This window comes from Natrix helvetica, assembly GCF_964273705.1.
Source record: "Natrix helvetica genome assembly, chromosome: 4".
In the NCBI taxonomy this organism is placed as follows: domain Eukaryota; kingdom Metazoa; phylum Chordata; class Lepidosauria; order Squamata; family Natricidae; genus Natrix; species Natrix helvetica.
Genome location: NC_138550.1, coordinates 120,554,959 through 120,577,574, shown reverse-complemented (window position 1 = coordinate 120,577,574; position 22,616 = coordinate 120,554,959). Strand labels below are relative to the sequence as shown.

At 33.6% G+C, this 22,616-nt stretch overlaps 1 protein-coding gene and 1 long non-coding RNA gene across 4 annotated transcripts in view; one reads left to right on the top strand and one right to left on the bottom strand.

Annotated features, from left to right (window-relative positions):
• MIB1 (MIB E3 ubiquitin protein ligase 1) overlaps nt 1–22,616 on the bottom strand; it is a 47,304-nt gene that overhangs the window by 12,582 nt on the left and 12,106 nt on the right. For all 3 annotated transcript variants that reach the window (XR_014175379.1, XM_081952998.1, XM_081952997.1), the window contains exons 8-13: nt 22,176–22,320; nt 19,584–19,717; nt 18,473–18,580; nt 17,241–17,438; nt 15,828–15,979; nt 2,352–2,484 (exon numbers count right to left, since the gene is read on the bottom strand). Coding sequence is in view for 2 of the 3 variants with exons in the window: in XM_081952998.1 (XP_081809124.1) it covers nt 2,352–2,484; nt 15,828–15,979; nt 17,241–17,438; nt 18,473–18,580; nt 19,584–19,717; nt 22,176–22,320 (870 nt within the window). In the remaining variant the exon portion in view is untranslated. The remainder of the gene's footprint in view (nt 1–2,351; nt 2,485–15,827; nt 15,980–17,240; nt 17,439–18,472; nt 18,581–19,583; nt 19,718–22,175; nt 22,321–22,616) is intronic.
• Nucleotides 4,666–12,188, top strand: LOC309392088. The gene is made up of 3 exons (XR_014175390.1): nt 4,666–5,064; nt 5,162–5,261; nt 11,104–12,188. It is a non-coding gene; the product is annotated as an uncharacterized lncRNA (long non-coding RNA).

Genomic DNA, 22,616 nt, shown 5'->3' with positions numbered 1-22,616 from the left:
ATATTTTTAGTACAGCCACTCTTTGTTTAGGGCTACCTCATTTAGTGACCACTCAGAAATATGATGCTAAATCATTTTCTGACCAGTGCCTGCACTTACTACCAAACTTTAGAGCCTGACAACAAAAGCTTTCAGCGTGAAACTGATTAAGGTCTGGTCAGTTTTGGGCAGCAGTATGAGCTGGTGGGAGAGTTCTAATAAACTAATTAAGTTTATAGAAGCTTGTTCACTTGAGGTTAGTACTTTTTAGGGAATCACTACTCTGTGGAGGAAAGCAGCATGGAAAGAAATACATTGCTTAAGCAAACAATGGTGCGAGGGCACCAAAAAGCAGGGGGGGGGGGGTTGAACAAAATGAAAAGAAGGGGGGGGGGAATGGGTCAGGCACAGGACCCATTATGAGACAACTTTATCTAAATGAGAAAGAAGCAACCAGTTATTTTTGCAGAAACCCTTTCTCTCTGAGTCACATGTTTGTCTAGTGACCATTAAACAAGGAGATGGTGTACAATCCAATTCACAAGGGGAGACTTGTTCTAGAGGGCAGGCACCTCTACAAGAAGGTGTACTTTTTAGAATATGTTTATTAAGAATTTTAAATACAATAATAAAAAGTAATACAAACTAAACTTAGAGAAAGAGAAGAGAATGGGGAAAAAGATAAATAGTGCAGAAAAAAGAAAAAGAAATATAAAGAAGTTATTTCCAACCTTTATCACAAGTATAAACAAATTTAACAAATCTCACTCCTACAAAGTTAAATAGGTAATTCTTCACTCTATATTCCATCCTTTACCTACTATAAGAAAATCCATAAAATATCAACTTTTCTATGTCAGATGTTTCTTGTCGGAACATTGCAAAAAATGACTTATTTTAACCTTGATCAAATAAATCAACTTTATATTCCTTCCTTTTTCTTCTAACAGTCTAAATTTTTACATCAAGCAAATATTGTCATAAGTTTTCTCTTTAATTTATTCTATCACACAGATCTCTTCAAATTTTTAACAAGCCTCTTTTGTAGATCCAATAAGAAAATATTTTCCAGGTCATTGGTTTATCATCTGTAGTTCCCTTTTAATTTTTAAAACTTCAATCAGTTTCTTTTGTATATCTAGGTTCAATTTAATATTATTATTTCTAGCCAATTTTTCTAATTAATTAAGCTCCTTTATTTTATTTTTGTCTCCTGGGATACTAAGCCACCTAAGTAACTAACCATCCAATTTATGATTATAATACCACACACATTATGTCTCATATTTTGAGAAACTATTTATGAACATTGCTCAAGTATGATTTCCAATTAAGTATCAATTAAAGGGTCATGCCAACCAGATTACAATTAAGCAGCTTGCTAATCAGATTGTCATAGGATACTCGTCACATAAACTGCTTAAATTAAGATGTATTATGCCTGTAGCTTTCGCAAAATCTACTGCCTGACCAAAAATGTGATTAATTAAATTAGCAAGGACTTGGACATGATTGAATGGAAAGAAATAAAACCCAAAACAGTTCATTTGCTTATCTAGGATGCAATTTATATGACTTAAATTCATTCAAAATAAATGGGCATTCTATAGCTTTAAAAAAAAATCAGTAACAAGTTTCAATTCTATCCATTCATCTGGCTTTTCATACACGCTTGTTTTGTTGGAGAAGAGTGAGCACAGTGACTGAATGGCTCCATTTTCTTATTTTATCTTGGTTACGAGCTGCTATTTTGTCATTATCCCAAGGTTACAGTAGCTTGTATATTGTTCTTTTTTTCCTTTATTTTATTTTGAACATAGTTGAACTTTAGTTATTCACAGGTTCTTTTTGTTTAGATAAAGCCAATGTAAACAATTTCATTGTTTCAAATTCAATTGAAATGTCAATTTCAAATTCATTCATTAGATTTTCTACTTGCTTTAACCTAGATGCTTTCTATAGTACAGTCAATTTCATTTAATTCTGATCAAATATGGATCTTATAAGGTTCAGTGCTCTTTTCGTTGAATAAACTATATTTCTCAATTGTTTAACTAAGGGATTCATCTCACAAAAGTGGCTATATACATTAGAAAAAAGAAATATATGCATCTCCAACATATCAATAAAATATCCAACTACAACATAAGATAGCTGATTATATTAAAGCTTAGTTTCTGGAAATCTGTGTTATCCCCACTTTGCTATCACTAAGAGAATCAGTAGTGGCATATAAATATCTTAATAATTAGTAAAAAAAACCTACTTTTATTTGGATGTAGAAAATGGATTGTAAGCAATGTATGCATCTATTTGGAACAAATAATACATTCATTCTTTCTGCCATGAACTCAATTAAGAGGAAATTTTACCTGATGTACCAAAAGTTCTGCTACTTCTACATGATTATTAAGTGCTGCCAAATGTAAAGCAGTGTATCCATCATCTTTTTTTTCATCTACAATCCATGGTCTTGGAAGCTTAGACAGTAACACTCGCATTGCACTGAAACAGACCAAAATGAAAATGATTACATCCGTATTAACTTCTAGAAGGAATACAATTTTCCATTTAAGTGTAACATCCCAAAACTCAGTGATTATATTGCCAAGAGTTTTTATTATTACTGAAAAACTGATTTTATATGAAATACTATCCATTCTATTAAACCTTAACATTCTTTCTCAATTAGATAATGCAATGAAATCCATATTAGCTATTCTAGTAATCCATGTCCAGTTCTTCTGAGTTTTATTCATATTGTCTTATATATCACCATAAAAGTATGTTAGTTTAATACACTTTCAGTACTAATAGCTATTTTACAATCATTAATAGGGTAATGATTTAATTCTCCTGAACTCAATAGGGCTTACTTCTGAGAAAATGCATGTATAGTTTCATCAAAATGCATTTTTCAACTATCCTACTCAGTTTGCCACATGCAATATAAATACAGACATTTATAACTGCTTAGTTGCCATGAGTGGGCAGCCTAGAAATCAGAGAAATAAATATATAAAATCTAGTAATGGTGTGCTTTGAAAATGGGAAGGAAGTCTCTATTTTCAACACTATCCTGTATCTCACATTTATTCTTCCCCCCCCCCCTTGCCTCAAATATCATTACTTCATGTTTGAGAATTATGTTCCTACAGTTCATACACCACCTGCTGTGCTTCAATCTACCATGCTGACATTACATACTTTCTTTCTCCAATTATATATGAATTGAATTTGTATCAGACTTTATAGTGGCAATATGAGGTGTTGCAATATTTCTGTGTAGCTGGGGGGGGGGGGTATCTGTATAACAAGTATGCGTGGGTACTTTTGTGCATTTTGGGGAATGTGTGTCTTTCAGTCTTACCCTCTTAAAAACTTAATTTACCCTTCAAAACTATTCTTTTTAAAAGACAACTTCAAATGCTTTTAAGTCTTCCTTTCTTTGCCAGACGTTATACATTTTTTTTTCACAATGATCATAATATAAAAGCTAGAAAAACTGAGGACCAGGAAACCTTGTTGTAGTTTACCACTTAAGTATATTTATATCCTATTTCAAAAACATTTTTCAAGGTAATCTATTTGTGGATAATTAAAATCCACAAAATAGATTCAGTAGAAAGATTTTTGAGCGCTTTCAAATAGTCTTTTAAAAAAAAAGTTAATGGAACAATAAACACAATGGGGAGGGGAGAATCATATACCGATCACCCAACGTATCCATTCCATATATGGAGTGCCATAAAACAAACATGGAACAAATATGGGCATCGCTACATAGATTTATCAAGGTAAGGTAGGTTTATGGGGGGGGGGGATGCAAATCTAGAGATACATCTACCGTAGATATAAACTATTCTTTCTGGGTAGTTATTTAAAGATACTTAACAGAGGAGTCCAATTACTTACTCTCTCACATGAGCGATGGACTACTAACCTCTGTATCTTATCAATCATCAAGCTCTCCACAAAATGAGCAATCAGAGAAAAGTTATACACTTGTAGAATATTTTACAGATCTAATTGTTATTGACATTTTGTCAAGATAGAACACAAACCACATTTAACGTGCAAATGAAATTACAAAAGTTCAAAAAATGTTTTTTTAAAGATGAGCACATTAATGTTAACATATAGACACATATTCCTAAAATATGCTGTAGTTTTCTAAAATAAACTGCAAGTTATAAGTTAAAATTTCAATTATCAATTTACAGTTAAAAGTAAGAACATAGTTTCTGCCATCCTGATTATTACAAAGGTTTGATTCTTTACTCCACAGTGTATTTAATTATTTTTTCACAAAACAAAGTTTTCTAAAGTTTTTGAAATATTACTTCATTCTGAGTTCCCTCTTGCTTTTATTTCTAGAAGAATAAACACAGTGACTATCAGAATTTGAACCTCAATGAAACAATAATAATTAGAAAAACTTAAATTGAAACATGCAATTTAATTTGATATCACAGATATACATAGGAAGTGAGTAGTAAAACTTAAGGTTGAGCCATCGATAGGCAGAGTAAAAAACAGAGGCAAGTTCCTGGAACAGCAACCAACAGTTGAGATACTATTTTTTGCAATGGTTGACTAAATATGGTCAGGGAAGAGAGAGGCAAAAGACAGCCTGGGAGTGGATGTTTCAAATGCCTGGCTGCCTATAAAGCTGAAATAGTTTTGCTAGTGCCCTGAGTAGCAAATGGATTCATGCTAAACAGCATGCATGTGGAAGTCCTGACCTCAAGAGCAGTGTTTGACCTCTAAAAATGAAAAATAACTACAAGCAACCTGTCTGGGAACTAAAATTGAAGCAGGAAGAAATCAAGTCCTCTATCTACGGAGAAAGAAATAATACTTGCTTGAGAAAGGGGGATGGATGAAGGTGTATGCTGATTTTTTTTTTTTACAATCTCATGAACATTTTTGAATTATTTTCAATTATCTAAACAAGATGAGAGTATCCTTCTTTGGGTTTTTCTAGCATCTACCGTGGATATTTCTGTTTTCTGTCCAGCAGGTTCAAGAAACTTAGTTCTATGCACAACACCTAAATGGTTAGGAAAACACAACAGATACCTTGTAAGATACGCGCTCATATTTTAATTATACTTGCTTTATAGTGAAATATGTATTCATTTTCACCTCTCCATTGCTTCCCCCCTCCCACATAATGAAGAGCTGAATCAGCGATAGAGTGAACATTCAAGATGAGATGGCTGCTGCTGATGTCTCTCTCTAGGTCATCCAACTGCAAATGCTGCATGATAAGCTTACAGGTAATAGAGCATTAGAAGACCTGAATTATTATTCCACAGATTTAAAGGATTCATATCTGCATGTATTTTTTTAATAATTTGTGTATTTTATGTATTAATCTCAATTGCAGCTTAACATACTACTAGTGTGCTTAAAGATCAGAAATTTCTAGTGTAAAGTGTTAATATGGAAAGTAATCAGCTTTGAGTAATATTATAGCTTAATACTGTTGCAGAAAAAAATATTGTCAATTTATTTTAAGTATTATGTCTACTAATGAGTTAGCATTTCAAAAAATATTAATTTTACAGAAATGCATTACCCCATTGTTACTTTTACATTATATTCTGGATCCATTCCATTGTATATAAAAGGGTAGGCTAAGGCATGGTTTAGTAATAAAGTACTTTTACTAAGAGATTAAAAATATTATTTTAGAGCATGAGCGATATAATTTAAATTTGAAACAAGCAAGTTGTAATTGTTCTGCTGCATTGCTGTTTCTTATTGTAGAATTGTGCTAGCTACTGCTAGTCTCTGATTTGCTCTCTATCAGCTGCACTGGTTTTTTCTCTTGAGCTGCAGAAACTGAACAACTGGTTTTCTTTAACATCATCAACTGGGTTTTTTTTTTCCTAATTTTTGAAAATGTGTAAGTACTGGATGAATGTTCTTGTTCTGATTATAAACGTACTTTACAAAAGCATTTATGTATCATTTAAAATGAATTCTCTACATATTTATTTTTTAAAAAATCCAATTTTTTTTGCAACCTGATATTGGTTTCCCCCCCTTAATTAATCTTATGATTAATATGAACCCAGAGATAAACTACAGTATCAGCCAACTAAACCTGTGAAGATATATGAGCTACTAAACTTACAACAATTGTGACATGAAAAAGTACATTTTAATATGAACTTTTCTAATTTAAAAAGGTTCTGCAAAAACTAGTTCACATTGGTTTGAATTAAAAGTAAAGGCCAAATCTTCACATTTACAATTTATTTTATTTCTTGGAATATAGTCAGCAATTTATTCGTCTATATTCTCATTAATTATAAAATACGACAATTGAGATTCTTCCCAAAGGCATACATCGTTACAAAATAGATCATTTTTTTTCCACTTCAGCAGATACTAATATAAATATGATAAAATATGAGTGAAGATCAATGATAATGCAAGCTTAGAGTGGAATACATGAATACATATTACCATTTCATGAAGGTATTTTGTATAAGCAAACTTTGGTGAAATCATGCAGTTCACCACGCTTAATAGCCAATAAAGGCAAGAGAAACCTAACAAGCACCTGAATCTTCATGAAAGAACATTTTTTAAAAATGTGTTTTAAATTATTGTACAAGTAAAATACAGGAAGGCTTTCATTCTCAGCAATAAGGTCAGGTACTAAGAAACAAGAGCAAAAATGTATTTTTAAAATTCACCAGGAACAACTATTTTATACTTTAGGTTAAAAAGGGGACGAGATGTTGTTGAGTTTTATCCAGCAGATAGCAGCTATGAAACCTGCCCAGAGCACATACTTCTTTATGTACCCATATGGACATACAATATTATGGAATGTAAAGAAGTATGTACTTTTGGCAGGAGTGAACAACCAGTAAAAGAAAAATAAACTATATTTCACGTGAAAGTCATGGTTTTTTTAAAAGTGAAAATAACATGTAAAAGGATGAAATGAATATTAGCATAGAATATTATATTCTAGTGGGAGGGGGGAAATAATGGGACAATTGTTTAAAGAATTGATACTAACAATATTGCTCAATCATTTATTTATTTGTTTTATTAATTCAAAACCTAAATAAAAACACCCACAACACAACATACACTGCAACAGCACACAAATAAAAACAATTACAGAATTATTTCTGGATCTTAATTTTGAAAATCACAATAAGTATTCCTTCTGAACCTTAAAAAAAACCTCCCAATGTGATCTCTTGTCTAACCATCCCCATTAACATTAAAATGATCAATCAAGAATATTGCTTAGAATAGGAACCAACCTGGGAACATAAAATATGGTTCAAAAACGAGGCTTTTTCATGTACGCTAAAACGAACATATTGCGACAAAGACTTATCTCTGTTTTGGTACCTAACTTTTCCATTATAAATCCACCAAGCATTTATTGCACATTGGCACCTTTGTTGCATTTGGCATAACTATATGTGTCTAAAATTGCCTCACTTCCACTGAAGATTCAGTGCAGGAGTTTATTAATATGTTTATAGCCCAGTTACACAGTTCAAGCCATGCCCCCGTTGACTTTATCTCATTTTGGGAGGGGAAGCATCATGTACTCTTGCATGTTTTATTTACTTTTACCCCAACTTTATTATTTTTTATAAGTAACTCAAGACGGCAAATACACATAATACACCTTGCTCTTCCTATTTTTCCCACAACAACAACCCTGTGAGGTAGATTAGACTCCTAGTCACTTGGTCCCTAGCCTGGTGTTTTAACCACTACAGTAAATTAGTTAAAGATAAAGAATTAATGAGAGAGAGAGAGAGAGTGCTAGCACAGGCAAAATGGGACCCTATAATGATCATTTCATGCTTTTTCCCATTTACAAGTATGTCAATAGAATTTAATTGGCTTGCTGTATAAGGAGATGTGTTGCACCACTGAGCTGAAGCATCTTTTCAGGGGCATAATTAGCCTACTGGCTGCTTAAAGCCTCTGTTTTATTTCATTTTATGAAAAAAAAACCTGTGGGGAATTGTGCCGCTATTTGGCAGTGCTTGCCTGCGAGATACTGCAGCCTCAAAAAGAAGAGGAGATTGCTTGCAACACATGGCTTTCCCACCTATTTGAAACCATGGCTGCAGCTGGAAATAAAAAAGGATGAATTAAATAAAGTTCCTCATTATATTAAATGTGCATTAATCAGAATTACATCTGAATAGTAGATCGTATTTATTTAACAAATATAGCATTATGTTTGATAGGGAAAATATTACTGTATTCTGTAACTGCCAAGGCAATCTTCACCCGCCTTTAAATGTTCAAAGAGTAAGAAGAATTTTTGCCAGATGGTAACAGCTCACATCCTAGAAATGTGTGTGGATTAGACAATTTTGTACTTTCTTTTTTCGAACACGGTTCCTTTTTGTTTTACTTTGCTTGGTCTATGACTAAAAAGATGTTACAGCAAGCAAATTAAATATCAATAACCTGTGTGTCTATATTTTGAAACAGTTTATTTTTTCAGATGAAAGTAAACAGTGGTGGGGGTTGCCAATTTTGCTACTACCAATACAGGCGTGCTCCCATGTGCGCTCAATGCTTCTGCGCATATGCAGAGCCTCCCGTCGCCACTACTACCAGTTCAGCCAATCCGAGCCGAACTGGAAGCAAACCACCTCTAAAAGTAAATCAGCTTAGGTTTGGCAGATTCAGTATCATTCCTATTTGCAAAATTAATTAAGATGTTCTTTAAGGTAGAACATTTTTATGTCATTCTGTTCAGAGAATAATTGTACAGCTAAAAAGGTCAGCATTCCCATTATTTAATATTAACCTAATTATTTTTAGGAGAAAATCAATACTGTTTAGGTAAATCTTGCTTTTAAAATATCTCATTATTTTAAAAAGAATTTATTTTAATCCCTCGTGTTTAGTTACATGGAAGTTTTCCTAGTTATACAAAGGATGTTAGTATGTAAAATATATAGTTTTCTGACTGAAAATTCAAAGTAGGCTAAGTGGGATTAAACTTGATAGTATATGACACCTAGGCTCTTGGGCTTCATATTTAATTCATATTTAATTTCTAATTGCCATCTCTTAAGATCTTATTCAGTTTATTCAGATACAGCTTTTTCTGCCAGAAAAAAAGATATCACTTGTTCTTAAGAATTTAACAATACATTTGTTATTTAAACAGAAATTAAAAATTTTCCTGCAAATAAATTGCTCATACCTTCACTAAACAATTAATTATAATTCATTGAGTAAATGTGCAAAGCATAAATAAATATTGATATTGTCATTAACACATCTTATTCCATAATCAACAGATTGATGATCAGAGAACAGCCTTCATTAGCAACAAAGTTGGCAAACCTGCCTGAATTCTATGAAGCACTGCCTATTTCTAATAATAAGTCATCTGAGCAATAAATTAAATATTAACTTCTGTAGGGTCACATTTTAAAAACGCTGATGGTTTTATAAAGTGAATAACATACTTTGTGCTTTTGCCCAAAACATAATTATACACCAGCACTAAAGCAAGCTTTACATAGAATTATGTATGCAGCTTTATAAAAACAAATCTTAATACTTCTTTGAACATTGGCAGTCATGTTAAAATGTCACCTCCCTTACTTATGTCAGCTGCTGAATTCTAACTAAGTACAAACTGAACTCTGGACATCTGCTGACACAGTTGTAATTCAGACATCTCAACCATTTGATTGACAAGGATAACAGATGCTGACATTATCAAATGCTGCTATACTTCTTTCCATGGCCACTTTTTGCCCTGATATAGCCAGTACATGAAAACTGTTGCCATCTAAAAGAATACTTGAACAGCTGGACCAGTGCAGTCCTATTTTACTGACAAAAATAGATACAGTTTTCAATGTTCAAGTTTTATACATGATAAATTTCTATTAAACCCTAAGCATAAACATACTATATATTTAGAAAAATCTGTCTTTGCAATAAAAGATTTCATACAAGTTATGCATTACAGCCCAGATTAATCTTACCCCAATTTAGCATGGCTTAAAATTCACAGGTCTTCATATAAGATGCTGTTCTACACTTAAAAATGAATCCCATTTTATTAACTAAAATATATGCATATTAAATTATATGTTGAAGTATAACTATATGCCAAAAACGGTGAAATCATTTTTCAAAAACAGATGTAGATAGAATATGTATAGAACTAACTTGTTAACAGAAAAAGTATTTAAAAATAAAACTCATTCTGGAAATATTAACCAGAGTTATAGTTGAGAACAATTATAAAAACCTTGTGACACTGTTCTATAATTAATTCTTTTCAGTAAAAATATATTCACATTCTCACCCAAGAAATGTAAATAACTAAGAAGGAGAATTACTGCAAGCCATAACTGTTTTCTTCGATGGCTTAGGCCAGGGGTGTCCAAACTTGAGAACTTTAAGACTTGTGGACTTCAATTCCCAGAATTCCCCAGCCAGCATGGAGTTGAAGTCCACAAGTCTTAAAGTTCTCAAGTTTGGACACCCCTGGCTTAGGCTTAAGTTTATTTTTTTCTACTGTTAATAATATAAAAATGAAGCATTATAAACAAAAATTAAAAGTAAGGGAATATATGATTCCCCATTATCTGATATTTATTTAATGGAGAAACAGTGATATGTTTCCTAAACTTCAATTTATTTAGTTAATAAATTTCTATGGGCACCTATCTGTTCTGGACATCTAACTGTTAAAATGGAATTGCAACCAGTAAAAAAGAAGTACAATTGAAATTAGAAACAACATAAAACAACAGCGAGAGAGAACGCTCCTGACATCACACCTTCATTATAACCATGGCCAAGAAACTGGCTCACCCATACAATCAGGGTCCCAGGCTTGATGGCAAAACTAGGTTTTCAATGCTTTGCTTAAGCTGGTAAAATGGAATCAAATCACATGTTTAATGGATTTGGTCCCCTTCAACCAGCTGTAGCTATGTATTGATCACTACAGGACAAGGGGTTTTATCAACTGATTTTTAACAATAGGAATATTAAAAAGAGGAAACGTATACAAAACTGACCATCAGAACCTATTCTGGGAAGGTTAACATAACTTTGTTCTTTTTCTTTTTTTCCAAGTCAACTTTGCTTGCTGAGGGTTTTATAGATGTATTCATTTGGTTTTCTTGGCAAGAATGCTGAAGTGGTTTGCTGTTACCTTGTTCCAATTTTAACTTATCACTGTAGCCTACAGTACATCTATTTCTTAGCCATTATCTATCCAAATAATAAGTTGGTTCAATCTTGCTTAGCTAAATTGCTAGATACTATGCTTCCAAAAGAAAAGATATGAATTAGAAATCGAACATGTACTGTAGGAATTTTATTCTGTGAAGACTCTTCTTCTGTATTCTGAACTGATGGGACCAGAAGCTAATGTAATTTCAGAACTGGTGATGGATCATCCTCCTCTACCTGAACTTTAAGCATTTTGGAACTAATTAGACAGCTGGTATGGCATGAACAGTTTTGCTATCAACAGAGGAAATAACCTGGAACACAGAAAGAAGACTTAGACCGGGTCTGCTGTTGGTGGTCTACATTCACTCCAAAAATCACCACCAAAGGTGATTATCTCTAATGGCTGAAGCTGCCAAGGGCAGAAGTACAGTTTTAAAAAATAAGATTGTATCAAAACCTTGTACAGGTACTCTTAGAATGGGCAGGAAAGCATCGTTTATCACATAAGGGGAAAAAAGAGACAAAAAATTTAAACCCTGAACCTGACATATTAACATAGTTGGATTCATAAAAACTGTAGTAGTTGATCTTTGTTATTAGGGCAGCATCTTTTTCAATAAAAGCATTTTATGTATTTGAACCTTGTTCTTGAATCTTCCAATGCTAGGCTCATGATTGCATGTTTGCTTTCCTAGAAATTTATTTCCATGCCCAGGACAAAGCTATAACAAGAACTGGAAATTCTCAGGTTAGATAAAGCCATTATATAAACAATGAATGATATTTCACAATCTCAAGTACAGGAAGACAATGTTCAAATTTCTCTAGAAATTTGAAAAAGCAGAAGGAATAACTCTAGAATTTAAATGGAGGAAGAGGGAAAGAAGGAGGAGGCAATCTGAGTTCTGTAATGTATAGATTTTCACAACATGTGGCTTTTATCTTTTTGCAATAAAAAAGTTTATCTTACAATGTTGTATTTGTGTTTATGGGGTTGTTTGTAGAGTCAATATTTATTGCTGTGCCTGCCATAAAGTCTAGTACCATCTTACTCTGTTGAAAAATCTAGCATACTTTAGTAAGAAAGCAAAATACCATTCCCCCCAAAATAAGACCCAACCGGAAAATTAGCCCTAGCATGATTTTTCAGGATGCTCGTAGTATAAGCCCTACCGCAAAAATAAGCTCATTAAAACTGTCAGCCAGACAGATGCATTTGGTACCATATTTCCCTGAAAATAATACCTAGCAGGAAAATAAGCCTTAATGCATCTTCTGGAGCAAAAATTAATATAAGACCCGGTCATATTATCGGAGAAACATGGGTATAAGGTAGTGATCACTAAGTGAAAGAGTTTTTAAAAGAGGAAAATTTATCGTTCCTATTAGCTAGAGTAGCTTAGGGGCAATCTTCAGATTTAAATGCAATTTGTCTAAAAATAACAGATACAGAATGAAATTAGGTAAGAGAATTATATTTATGTTTTACTGTTCATTTTTGGAATTTTGGGTGAACTTTGGATCTTTCCCCTTATGGTACACAGATGGGATCTCACAGACAATGTTTTTATCATCTACAGAAGCTCAAGATAAACATTTAAAGCTGATTTTTCCCATTCTGCATACGCAACAAAATAAAGAATTAAATTACTATCAACAACAAAAAGGGTGACAAAAAGGTATTCAACATTGTTTTTCCTCATTAAATTAACATTGTCTGTCCCAAAACATAAATTAAGCTGGCGTCTGAATAAAAATGCCATTAAATTACAAGATTTCAGTGAATTACTATTGGATAATGTATTTTCCCCGTCTATTACTTTGTAGTTTTCAATCCAAGTTCTGAAGGCCAGTTTTGAATTAATATGCCAACCCCAATCTAAAAAGACGTGTTGCCAAATAGATACGTACACCTTTGATTCTACTACTTCCTTTCATAATTGAGATATCCGTGGAAGACATGTTTTCATCCAAATACAGAACTACAGGCTTCTGCCTACTAGCATTATATCATTAATCATTCTATAATGGTTAATGTGAATGTTGTTAAGTGACAAATGCACTAGCAAAAGCTCTGGCCCATGGTATGCCAAAGATTTCAGACACTGCAAATCACAGATTATTAACTATGGCTTCTAATAGATTTATTAAGGTGATATTAACTTACAAAAAAGTAGTGCCATTTCTGAGAACAGGCACATATTCTTCTGGTAGTGCACAGTATTCAAATCCAAAATGGAAAAGGTCCTTTAAATTTGGCATGAACATCTCACTGAAACTTTCAGTGGCATTTTAAAAGTTGGGTCTTTTCCTGGTCTCGAAGCTTGCCAAAAATATGCTACTGACAAGTACTACAGACACGTCCATGCTAAATCCAATATACCTTTCTCACTTTGGATCTGAATACCATTAATTGCTATTGTCTTAATCAGGTAGTATACCAACTTTTGGTATACATTAGTCAATTAGGAGAGAAATATAAATAGAATTTCTAAGTGAGCAGATAGTTAATGATTACAGAATATTATTTTAAAAATTCAGCCAATAGCACTCTTTATACATTCATTTCTATTCCCTGTTGGACAAGGGCAATTTTAGTTACACTGACATATCAGCTAGCAATGACTTAAATTATGGCTTATAAACTTAATTACAAGTTTTGGATTATCATAGTCTGAAAACTGAGCTTTTAAAAAAGTAGATCTAAAGAGAATCAGTGGCTGAAATCGGAAAATGTATGATGTTGTAAGGTGCTTCACAGGCACAAGAGTGCTAGTGAATTGGGCCTGTGGCCTGTCCAGTCCAGCACTCATTTTTCAACTGTGCAGAGTGGCCAACCAGATGCATTAGACCAAACATGGATAGGACAGTGATAGTCCTATACTGTTGTTGCTTCTCAGATGACATTTAATATATCAGCCTATGATTCTATTTCAGCAAGTATCAAGGCTCAGAAGACAGGATCAAAGAAAAAAAAATACCAGGGCTGTAAGTTGGTCTAGAAAGTCAAAAAACAGCCCAGAAAACGAGGCTGACAATTCAATTTTGCTTTGCTGTTTTAGTTATCAACTACTATATTTTTCGGAGTATAAGATGCAAAAAAAAGTGGGTGGAAAAGTCTGTGCATCTTATATAGCGAATATTCTGGTGAGGAGATAAGGGGGGTTGGTGTGGCGCCAATTAGTGTTCTACAATGGGGCACAACGACGAATGGGCCAGATGAATACCGGATGGATGCTGGGAGGCAGAGGCAGATTTTTTTTCTTGTTTTCCTCCCCAAAAGCTGTGCATCTTATGCTCCTGAGCGTCTTATAGTCCGAAAAATATGGTATATGAATTCATCAGGAGTCAAGCTTAATTCAAAGGTATCTTTTATCTTATCTACAATCCCAAAAGAACCATACAGCCAACAAGAATAGTAGCCACCGATGGAATTAACTTCAATGAATTTCTCTTACCATTTTTAAATCAGTCAGCCATCATGTCTGATGGCAGCAAATTCCACAGCTTAACAATAAGGCTTGGATAAAGCCTTTAAAAGAGAGGCTTCATAATACGCATAAGCCCATTTGAAGCATTTATTCACAAATCATTAAAGAAGCCATAACGTTTGCAAGGCTCATGCAGCTGCTTCGAAAGAGGCAAAAGCAAAGCCAAGTAGTTTGTGTATGACCACACATATGGAAATAGTCAAGAGCAGCTGCACAAGCTTTGCAAGCATGCTTTAGCAATTTGAAAAGAAAGGCTTTGTATACATGTCCACATGTTACGAAGCACTTCTTTAAAGGCTTTTCACAGTTCTGTTAATTATTCATTCCATAAAGTAGTCAGAAGTGGGGGGTGGGGTGGGGAATGACGAGGGAGAGAAGATCAGATAAAAGCCCCATTCCCTTTCTTCCTATATTTCAATTCTTGTCACGTACCCAATGAGGCATAGCTTACAGCACAACTACAATATTTAAGCAGAAAGACAAAGATCCTGTGGGGGTGCTAAAGGTAGTATTTTGTTTTATTGGACTTAAACATCCTCCATAATTAGTTTCAATGGGTGATTCTGAGTTTTAACATCACAACAGAAAAAGCAAAATGCTATACTGATTCGGTTGGTCTTGACTTTGTACAATTGGTTTGTAACCTATGTATATTAATTATAATATCAGCACTGTTATTCCACAAGCTTTTATCCCATTCCTCTGCCCAATTTAAACAGCATGCCTCAAATTCACTTCTTAGTCTGTGTAAGAAAGCTGATGGGGTAGAACTCGGGCATGTATTTGTTGCCACAATGCTGCTTCACTTTATATTTGCACGTTCACATTCTTTTATCTAGTCTTAATCTTTACAAAATAAAGTAAATGTAATTCTAGATTGCGTCATGATGCTTTTACAGATTGTAGTTGCATGAGAACAAACACCTGACTGCACATAAAACAATTAACTATATGGATAATTTAGTATAATCTGCATTTGTTCAAGTACCCACTATATCAATTCTATAGTGTTCAATTATATAATTTTAATACTTCAACTACTGAGCTACTAAACTCTTCTGAATTAATGTTAACATTTTTACTATAACACTATGCTTATCAAAATTAGAAAGCAGTAAACCTATACAATACCTTGGATTTCCCCGTAAGGCAGCATGATGAAGAGCATTAAATCCATTGTTATTTGTAATAGTAACATCTGCTCCAGCTTCCAGGAGGACTGCTAAAATGTCATCACGCTTTTTGCTTATTGCGTCATGCAGAGGAGTATCACCCTCGGAATCCTAAAAATAAATATTAGTCAATTTATATCGATTTTTTTATCTCCCTGTCTAGCTACCTCTCAAACGTCAAGAAAAAAATAGCTAGATATGAAAAAAAAATGTTGATGTTTGGACAGAATACATCTGTATAATTTTGAATTGAATTGATCTTATATTAGCACAACATAACAATATCTTCTGTGTAAATGTTAAGATGTCTTATATCATAAAAGGCATCAATATAATTCTGTTTCCCTTAAGCACAGAGATATTGTATTACAGATGCAGGAAAAGAATTGCCCTAAACTTTTTAAAGCTTACTCAGTAATAATATTGTAAACTACAAGTGATTTAATATACCTTTTATCACTGACTATATAAGCTAAGGTTGATATGGAATGCTGATGAAGCATATTTCTGGCAAATGATCCCAATAGAAGGGGAAAGGCTTTTGTTTCAAGCCATAAAGTGTAGCACTAGCCTCAAGCACATAAACAGATCTAGAACACCTACAGAAAATATTCATGGGTATGATCTATCAAAGCAATAAGGAAACAGATAACGTCTTGAAAGCAATTTCAGAGAAAGTTCATTTGATGCTGCCTTTTTGAATAGAAAGAAAAATGCCATTTTAGCATCCCAATAAAAAACAATGTAAAAAATCAAATTAACATATAACACAATACTTTTCTATAGAAGTAGACATTTTAACTAAATAAATCTCCCCCATCTATCCAAAAGAAAACCCAGCAAAGTTCATTTAAAAAGAAATATCCTGATATAAGAATGTAGTAAGAGCTTTGCTGAATTTAGCCAACAGCATATTTAGTTAGACACCCTGTTCTTTTATTAATTTCTCCAGTCCCTCTTGACAAACATCTACATCAAATCATCACCATGTGTGGCTGGTAGCAAAGGCAGGTAAAACAAAAACAGGCCAACAGTGCCACAAAATTAAATGACCACAAAAGAATTCCTGTTTACAATGGTGTACTTTTCTATTTAGAAATAATTGTTCAGATTTTATAGAAACCCAAAGTACTGCTCTTAGTTTATTCATCTACATCACATCTAATCTACCATCACCTTCAGTATATTCAACACTTCCATACTTCCTCAGAGGAAGGATGGAAAGCTGAACATTACCATGTTCTGATATTACACTCCAAATTATAACTTGGAGGCTAACCCTATTTAATATTTCAAAGTTATGTATGTATGAAAAAATGCTCAAACTGAGTTCATAACAAATAAATAAAAATTAAACAGCAAGTTAAATTACCTGGAGACTAGGATGGCAACCAAAGTCCAGTAACGTCTTCACAACTTGGAGATGACCTTTATTCACAGCAATATGAAGTGGTGTCTGTCTACGCTTATTGCGAGCATTGAGATCTGCACTGCCTCTATGTAAAACTTCTATCACAGCTCCTTCATCACCAAAGGCTGCATGATGAACAGCCCTGTCTCCATCTTTGTCCTAAATAATTAAAATTCAGCTGCATAATATTTTTGTTCTACAGTTTAATGGGAGACTTCTAAATTGTTGCATATAGTTAATAAATGGATGCAATGATATAAAGCATCAGTAGCAGATGAAATGTGTGTATAGTTCTACTTCACATTGACAGAATTAACATATAAAATAGCAATAACAATAGCACTTAAGACATGTATACCGCTTCAAAATGCTTTACATTGTAAGCGGTTAACAGAGTCAACATGTTGCCCCCAACAATCTGGGTCCTCATTTTACCGACCTCGGAAGGATGGAAGGCTGAGTCAACCTTGAGATGGTGAGGATCCAACTCCCGGCAGTGAGCTGAATTAGCTTGCAATACTGCATTCTAACCACTGCACCACCATGGCCACCGCACCACCATGGCTCCTAGCAACTTATTTTGCTGTTAAATATTAGTTGCAAGTCATAGCCAATTGTTTATAAGAGAGGAACTTTACTTATGAACTGCTGTATTAATAACTTCTGATACTTCCTGGATCTAACCTTCAGCCTAGTCAATAACTCAATTTCTGGTGCAAAGAACCATCCATGGTGCAATAGTAGTATAATCTGCAAATTTCAAGTTTCTTCCCCTTTATAGGGAAATATCTATTAATCTCAATTCAGCAAAATTGGTTCAAGTAACCATAGTTAATTGGTTAATTAGTTGAGTGAGTATACCTGTATTTTATTGCACTGACTTTATTTTACACGGGGAATGATTTTCTTTTTAAAAGTTTGAAATCCTTAAATAACACCCTCCCCCCAAAAAACCACTGCTATTACCAAATTAAATCATATGAAAGGGACCGATTCAATAAACTAGTTAAATAATTACATAACTAGCAATAAAAGAAATATTATCTTAAAAACAATAATCCATAACAATATTAGGCAATTTTATGTTTTAAAATGTTTAACTAATATTTTAAAATATAATAGATATTTATAATTTATAATATATAATAAATACATTTTACTAAGTATTGTTAAATGTTTAAGCTTTCAGATACCTCTGCTTCTACATCCACATTCTGTTTCAGAAGCAATTTCAAAATGTCAACATGTCCATTTTGACTTGCAGCTTGCATAGCAGTGTGTCCAGCGCATTGTCCATTCACCTAAAATATATTAATAAGATCAAAGAAGTTTAAAATGAGACATTAAGAAATAGCCATGCTCATTAATAGCAGTATAATGTCAAGAAGAAACAGTTAAAAGACAACATATTTACATTGTAAAAAATATCTTTTAGGCATCTGATCAATTGCCTTTCCAAATTATCTTTAATTTACTAAGTATAATAACGGAGGAAACATATCTTAAATCTATTAAAATATTTTAGATTTATGCACACTGCCATAAATTATGAAAAACAGCAGGATATTAACACATGAAGTATTAAAATATTATTTTTTTAAAAACTGAATTGGAAAAAATTATACGGGTGGCATGTTGAGGGTAGCTCGAGAAGATTGGATTAATTACTTGTTTTTTCAAACTTTATATCACTCCAAAACAAAATAATTATTTAGAGGACATTATAATGTAAACATCTTAGGCGGCTAATTTTTGAAACATTTGAAACAAAAACAATGAACCAAATGTTAAAGTGGGTAGGTCTTCCTATTTTTAAACATAATTAACTTCCTATTTACAACAGGAAAGATTGTGAAAGAACAATCTATCTTTATTTTGATTACCGTTTCCCTGAAAATAAGCGCTCCCCAGATAATAAGTCCAATCAGGCTTTTGAGTGCATGCGCTAAAATAAGCCCTTCCCCGAAAATAAGCCCTCCCCGAAAATATTGCACCACAGCAGCAGCCATGAGGTGACCATGCTCACAGCCTCCTACACCTCAAAAATAATAAGCCCTCCCCGAAAATATTGCACCACAGCAGCAGCCATGAGGTGACCATGCTCACAGCCTCCTACACCTCAAAAATAATAAGACCTCCCCGAAAATAAGGCCAAGTGCCTATTTCAGGGATCAAAAGAAAATAAGACCCTGTCTTATTTTCAGGGAAGCACGGAACAAAATGTTTTATCTTTACAAGAACCTCTAATTATTGATCAGAAACTCTTAATTCCTTTTATTAGGAATGATATAATTAAATACTCACATCCACATCAGGTCTTTTAAGCAAATCTTCCACTTTTGCTACATCCCCATTAGCAGCTGCTTTAACCAGCTCCTCATTAAGATCCCCAGATTCTTGAGTTTCAAATAATTTCTTCAGCAACTGGGACAATCTCTCTGTGAATATTAAGTGAAACAATTAATATTACCAGTGTATAGAATCTGAATGTAGTGTTGCATTTAAACAAAGTATTTTTTATTTAATATACATGTAACAAACAATCAACATTTCAATATTATTTAAAGTTTGCTCCTTGCCTAGATCATGACTGCATGCTAGCATTTCCTACAATGGAAACATTATGGTGGAACAGATATTCATGAGCCTACCAAGAGCAAGCTTAAATGTTATTTAAAACGAAGGTTAGAAAGTTATTCCTGTTACAGAAAACAATAACAAAATAAAAAGACCTGCAGTAGGGGCAATAAAAAGTAAAGGTAGTACCAATAGTAATAGACACCTTGGGTGCTAACCCATACAATTAGAGCATCACTTGAATACCATCAGCATTGACAAATTCACCATCAGTCAATTGCAAAAGCAGCTTTACTTGGAAAAGCTTACCTCTTGCGGCAAAAATGCCAAATCCAGTCTGAACATCTGGTTGACTTATGCAATGAACCATTATAAATAGAATAGTGCTCAACACTGTCCATATATACATCCAAGATATTGAAATGGATTTTTGACTTGACAAATGTGCTATGCCCACCATTAAAATGGCAAAAAGTAATGAAAACTGAAGGAACGAAAATGTCCTATAGAAATAACATCAAGAGTCTGGATGAAGACCTGGGAATCCTTCAAGCTGATACCATCAAGCATACTAAGTCCAGGAAAAGGTTAAAAGTGAATAAATCAAGAGAGTGAGGAAGATCTTAAAAGTCCAAACTCAGTGAAGGAAATAATATCAAGGCAATTAACAACTGGACAATTCCATTCATTAGATACACAACTGAATAGTGGACTGGACTCAAGCAGAACTATAGGCCCTGGATAGAAAGACCTAATGACAATAAATCATGCCCTTCACCCTTGTAGTGATATTGACAAATTTTATTTACCAAGCAAAATAGATGAACGTGGGATGTTGCAAATACATCAGGTTGTTGAAGAAAAAAGAGCATTGGAAGAATATTTCAAGGACAGTGAAGAAGATGCACTGAAGTTATACCAGGAAGGCTTATGAGTACTAGAGACCAAACTACAAGAAAGACTAAATGAAGAACAGAAAAAACAAATGGAAAGACCAAGTATTTTACATGGCCAATTCATTTAAAAAAATAGCAGGCAAAGCAGATACTAAGAACAACTGGCAATGACTAAGAGCAGAAAAATTAAAGAAAGAGACAGAGGAGCTAATTCTAGCTGTACAAGACCAAGTCTTAAGAACAAATGCATGCAGAATTGAGAAGACAGGGTGCCAACAAAGAAGCTGAAGAAACAATGGATCACCTGGTTACCTGCTATAAGACAGCTTCACAGACAAATAGCAGCATGACAAAGTAGCAACAACGATGCATTAGAAGATTTGCAAGAAATACCATTTGTGGACAACCGAGAACTGTTGGGATCATAAAATAGAGAAAGTTATAGAAAATGAAGAAGCTAAATTGCTCTGGAACTTTAGAATTCAAACAGACAGGGTCCTGACACGTAACACCCCGGACCCCATAATAACTATTGATAAGAAAGACAAAAATAGTAGACATGGCAGTATCTGGAGACAAGAGAAAGAATTAGGGAAGATAACAAAATACAAAGACCTGCAATTAGAAATAGAACAACTGGAGCACCACTTGAACATCGACAAATTCACCTCAGTCAATTGCAAAAGGCAGCTTTACTCAGAAGAGTTTACATCCTGTGACAATACCTTTGACTATCAAACACTGACATTTGCTTATCCCAGTCCTTTGGAAGGACTCGATAGATGAATAAAGATGTCAAAACCAGCCTGAACATCTAGCTAACTATGTGACAAACCATTAATATAATATTGCCAGGGGGAGTGGGGGAAGTGAAGTTACAGAAATCGGTGTAGAATAAAAATGAAAACAGCAAACAAACGATAGGAATAATAAAACTTAATTATCATTTGAACAATTACTGTAAAGTAGGGATGAAGTTGTTGAATAGAAACTGATGGAGCCAAAAGGACGGAAGAAGAATGCGTCTGTAATAATAGCCTGTTTTTTTCTCTGCAGATCGGGAGACAAGCCCATTCAGGTAACTGGCTTTGGAATGAGAACATGCTGCAATTGGCCTCCAATGCGTTGCACTGTGCTGTGGTTTTGTGGTTTTGATGTTCATTGGTTCCTTTTATTCCATATTTAATTATCTGTTAGTTAACCAAGGCTCCAATTTATGAGTCAGGAGGAGGTCATATACATTGATTAAATAAATAAATAAAATCATAATTCATGTATCTAACAAAATATCCAAGAGTAGGCTGCACACTGTGTATTTTAGAACTATTCTAAATGAAAGGGCTCTTAAAAGACAGCAACAAAAATGTAAATGTAAATTAAACAAAATTTTAATTTCTTTAGTATTTATTAGCTTCTAACTTACCACCAGATGCATTGCTTATAGCTGATCCTGCGGATGCTACCTTTGACACAGCAGCGGGATTGTATGTCCAAGACGTTCCACAAACCTCTACTTTTAAGTCACTATCCGAGTAGATCTGCTGGACCCTTCCAACTTTACCTAAGGTCTAGATTAAAGAAAACTAATATTATTTATAATATTTTATTTATAAAATCACCATTTTATATGGATATCTTATTCTATATTCCAATAAAGTTCTGTGAAAGTTGACCTAATAATGAATGATTGCAGATCATTGGTATGTAAAAAAATAAGCTAATTTCTATTATCATTTCAATAAAATATTATTATTTTCAATAAATTCAGTAATCAAATAATACAATTCATTTTAGCTAAGTGATCTTCTACCGCAGAGTTCCCCAACCTGTGGGTCACAGCCCACTAATAGCCCATGAGGATTTT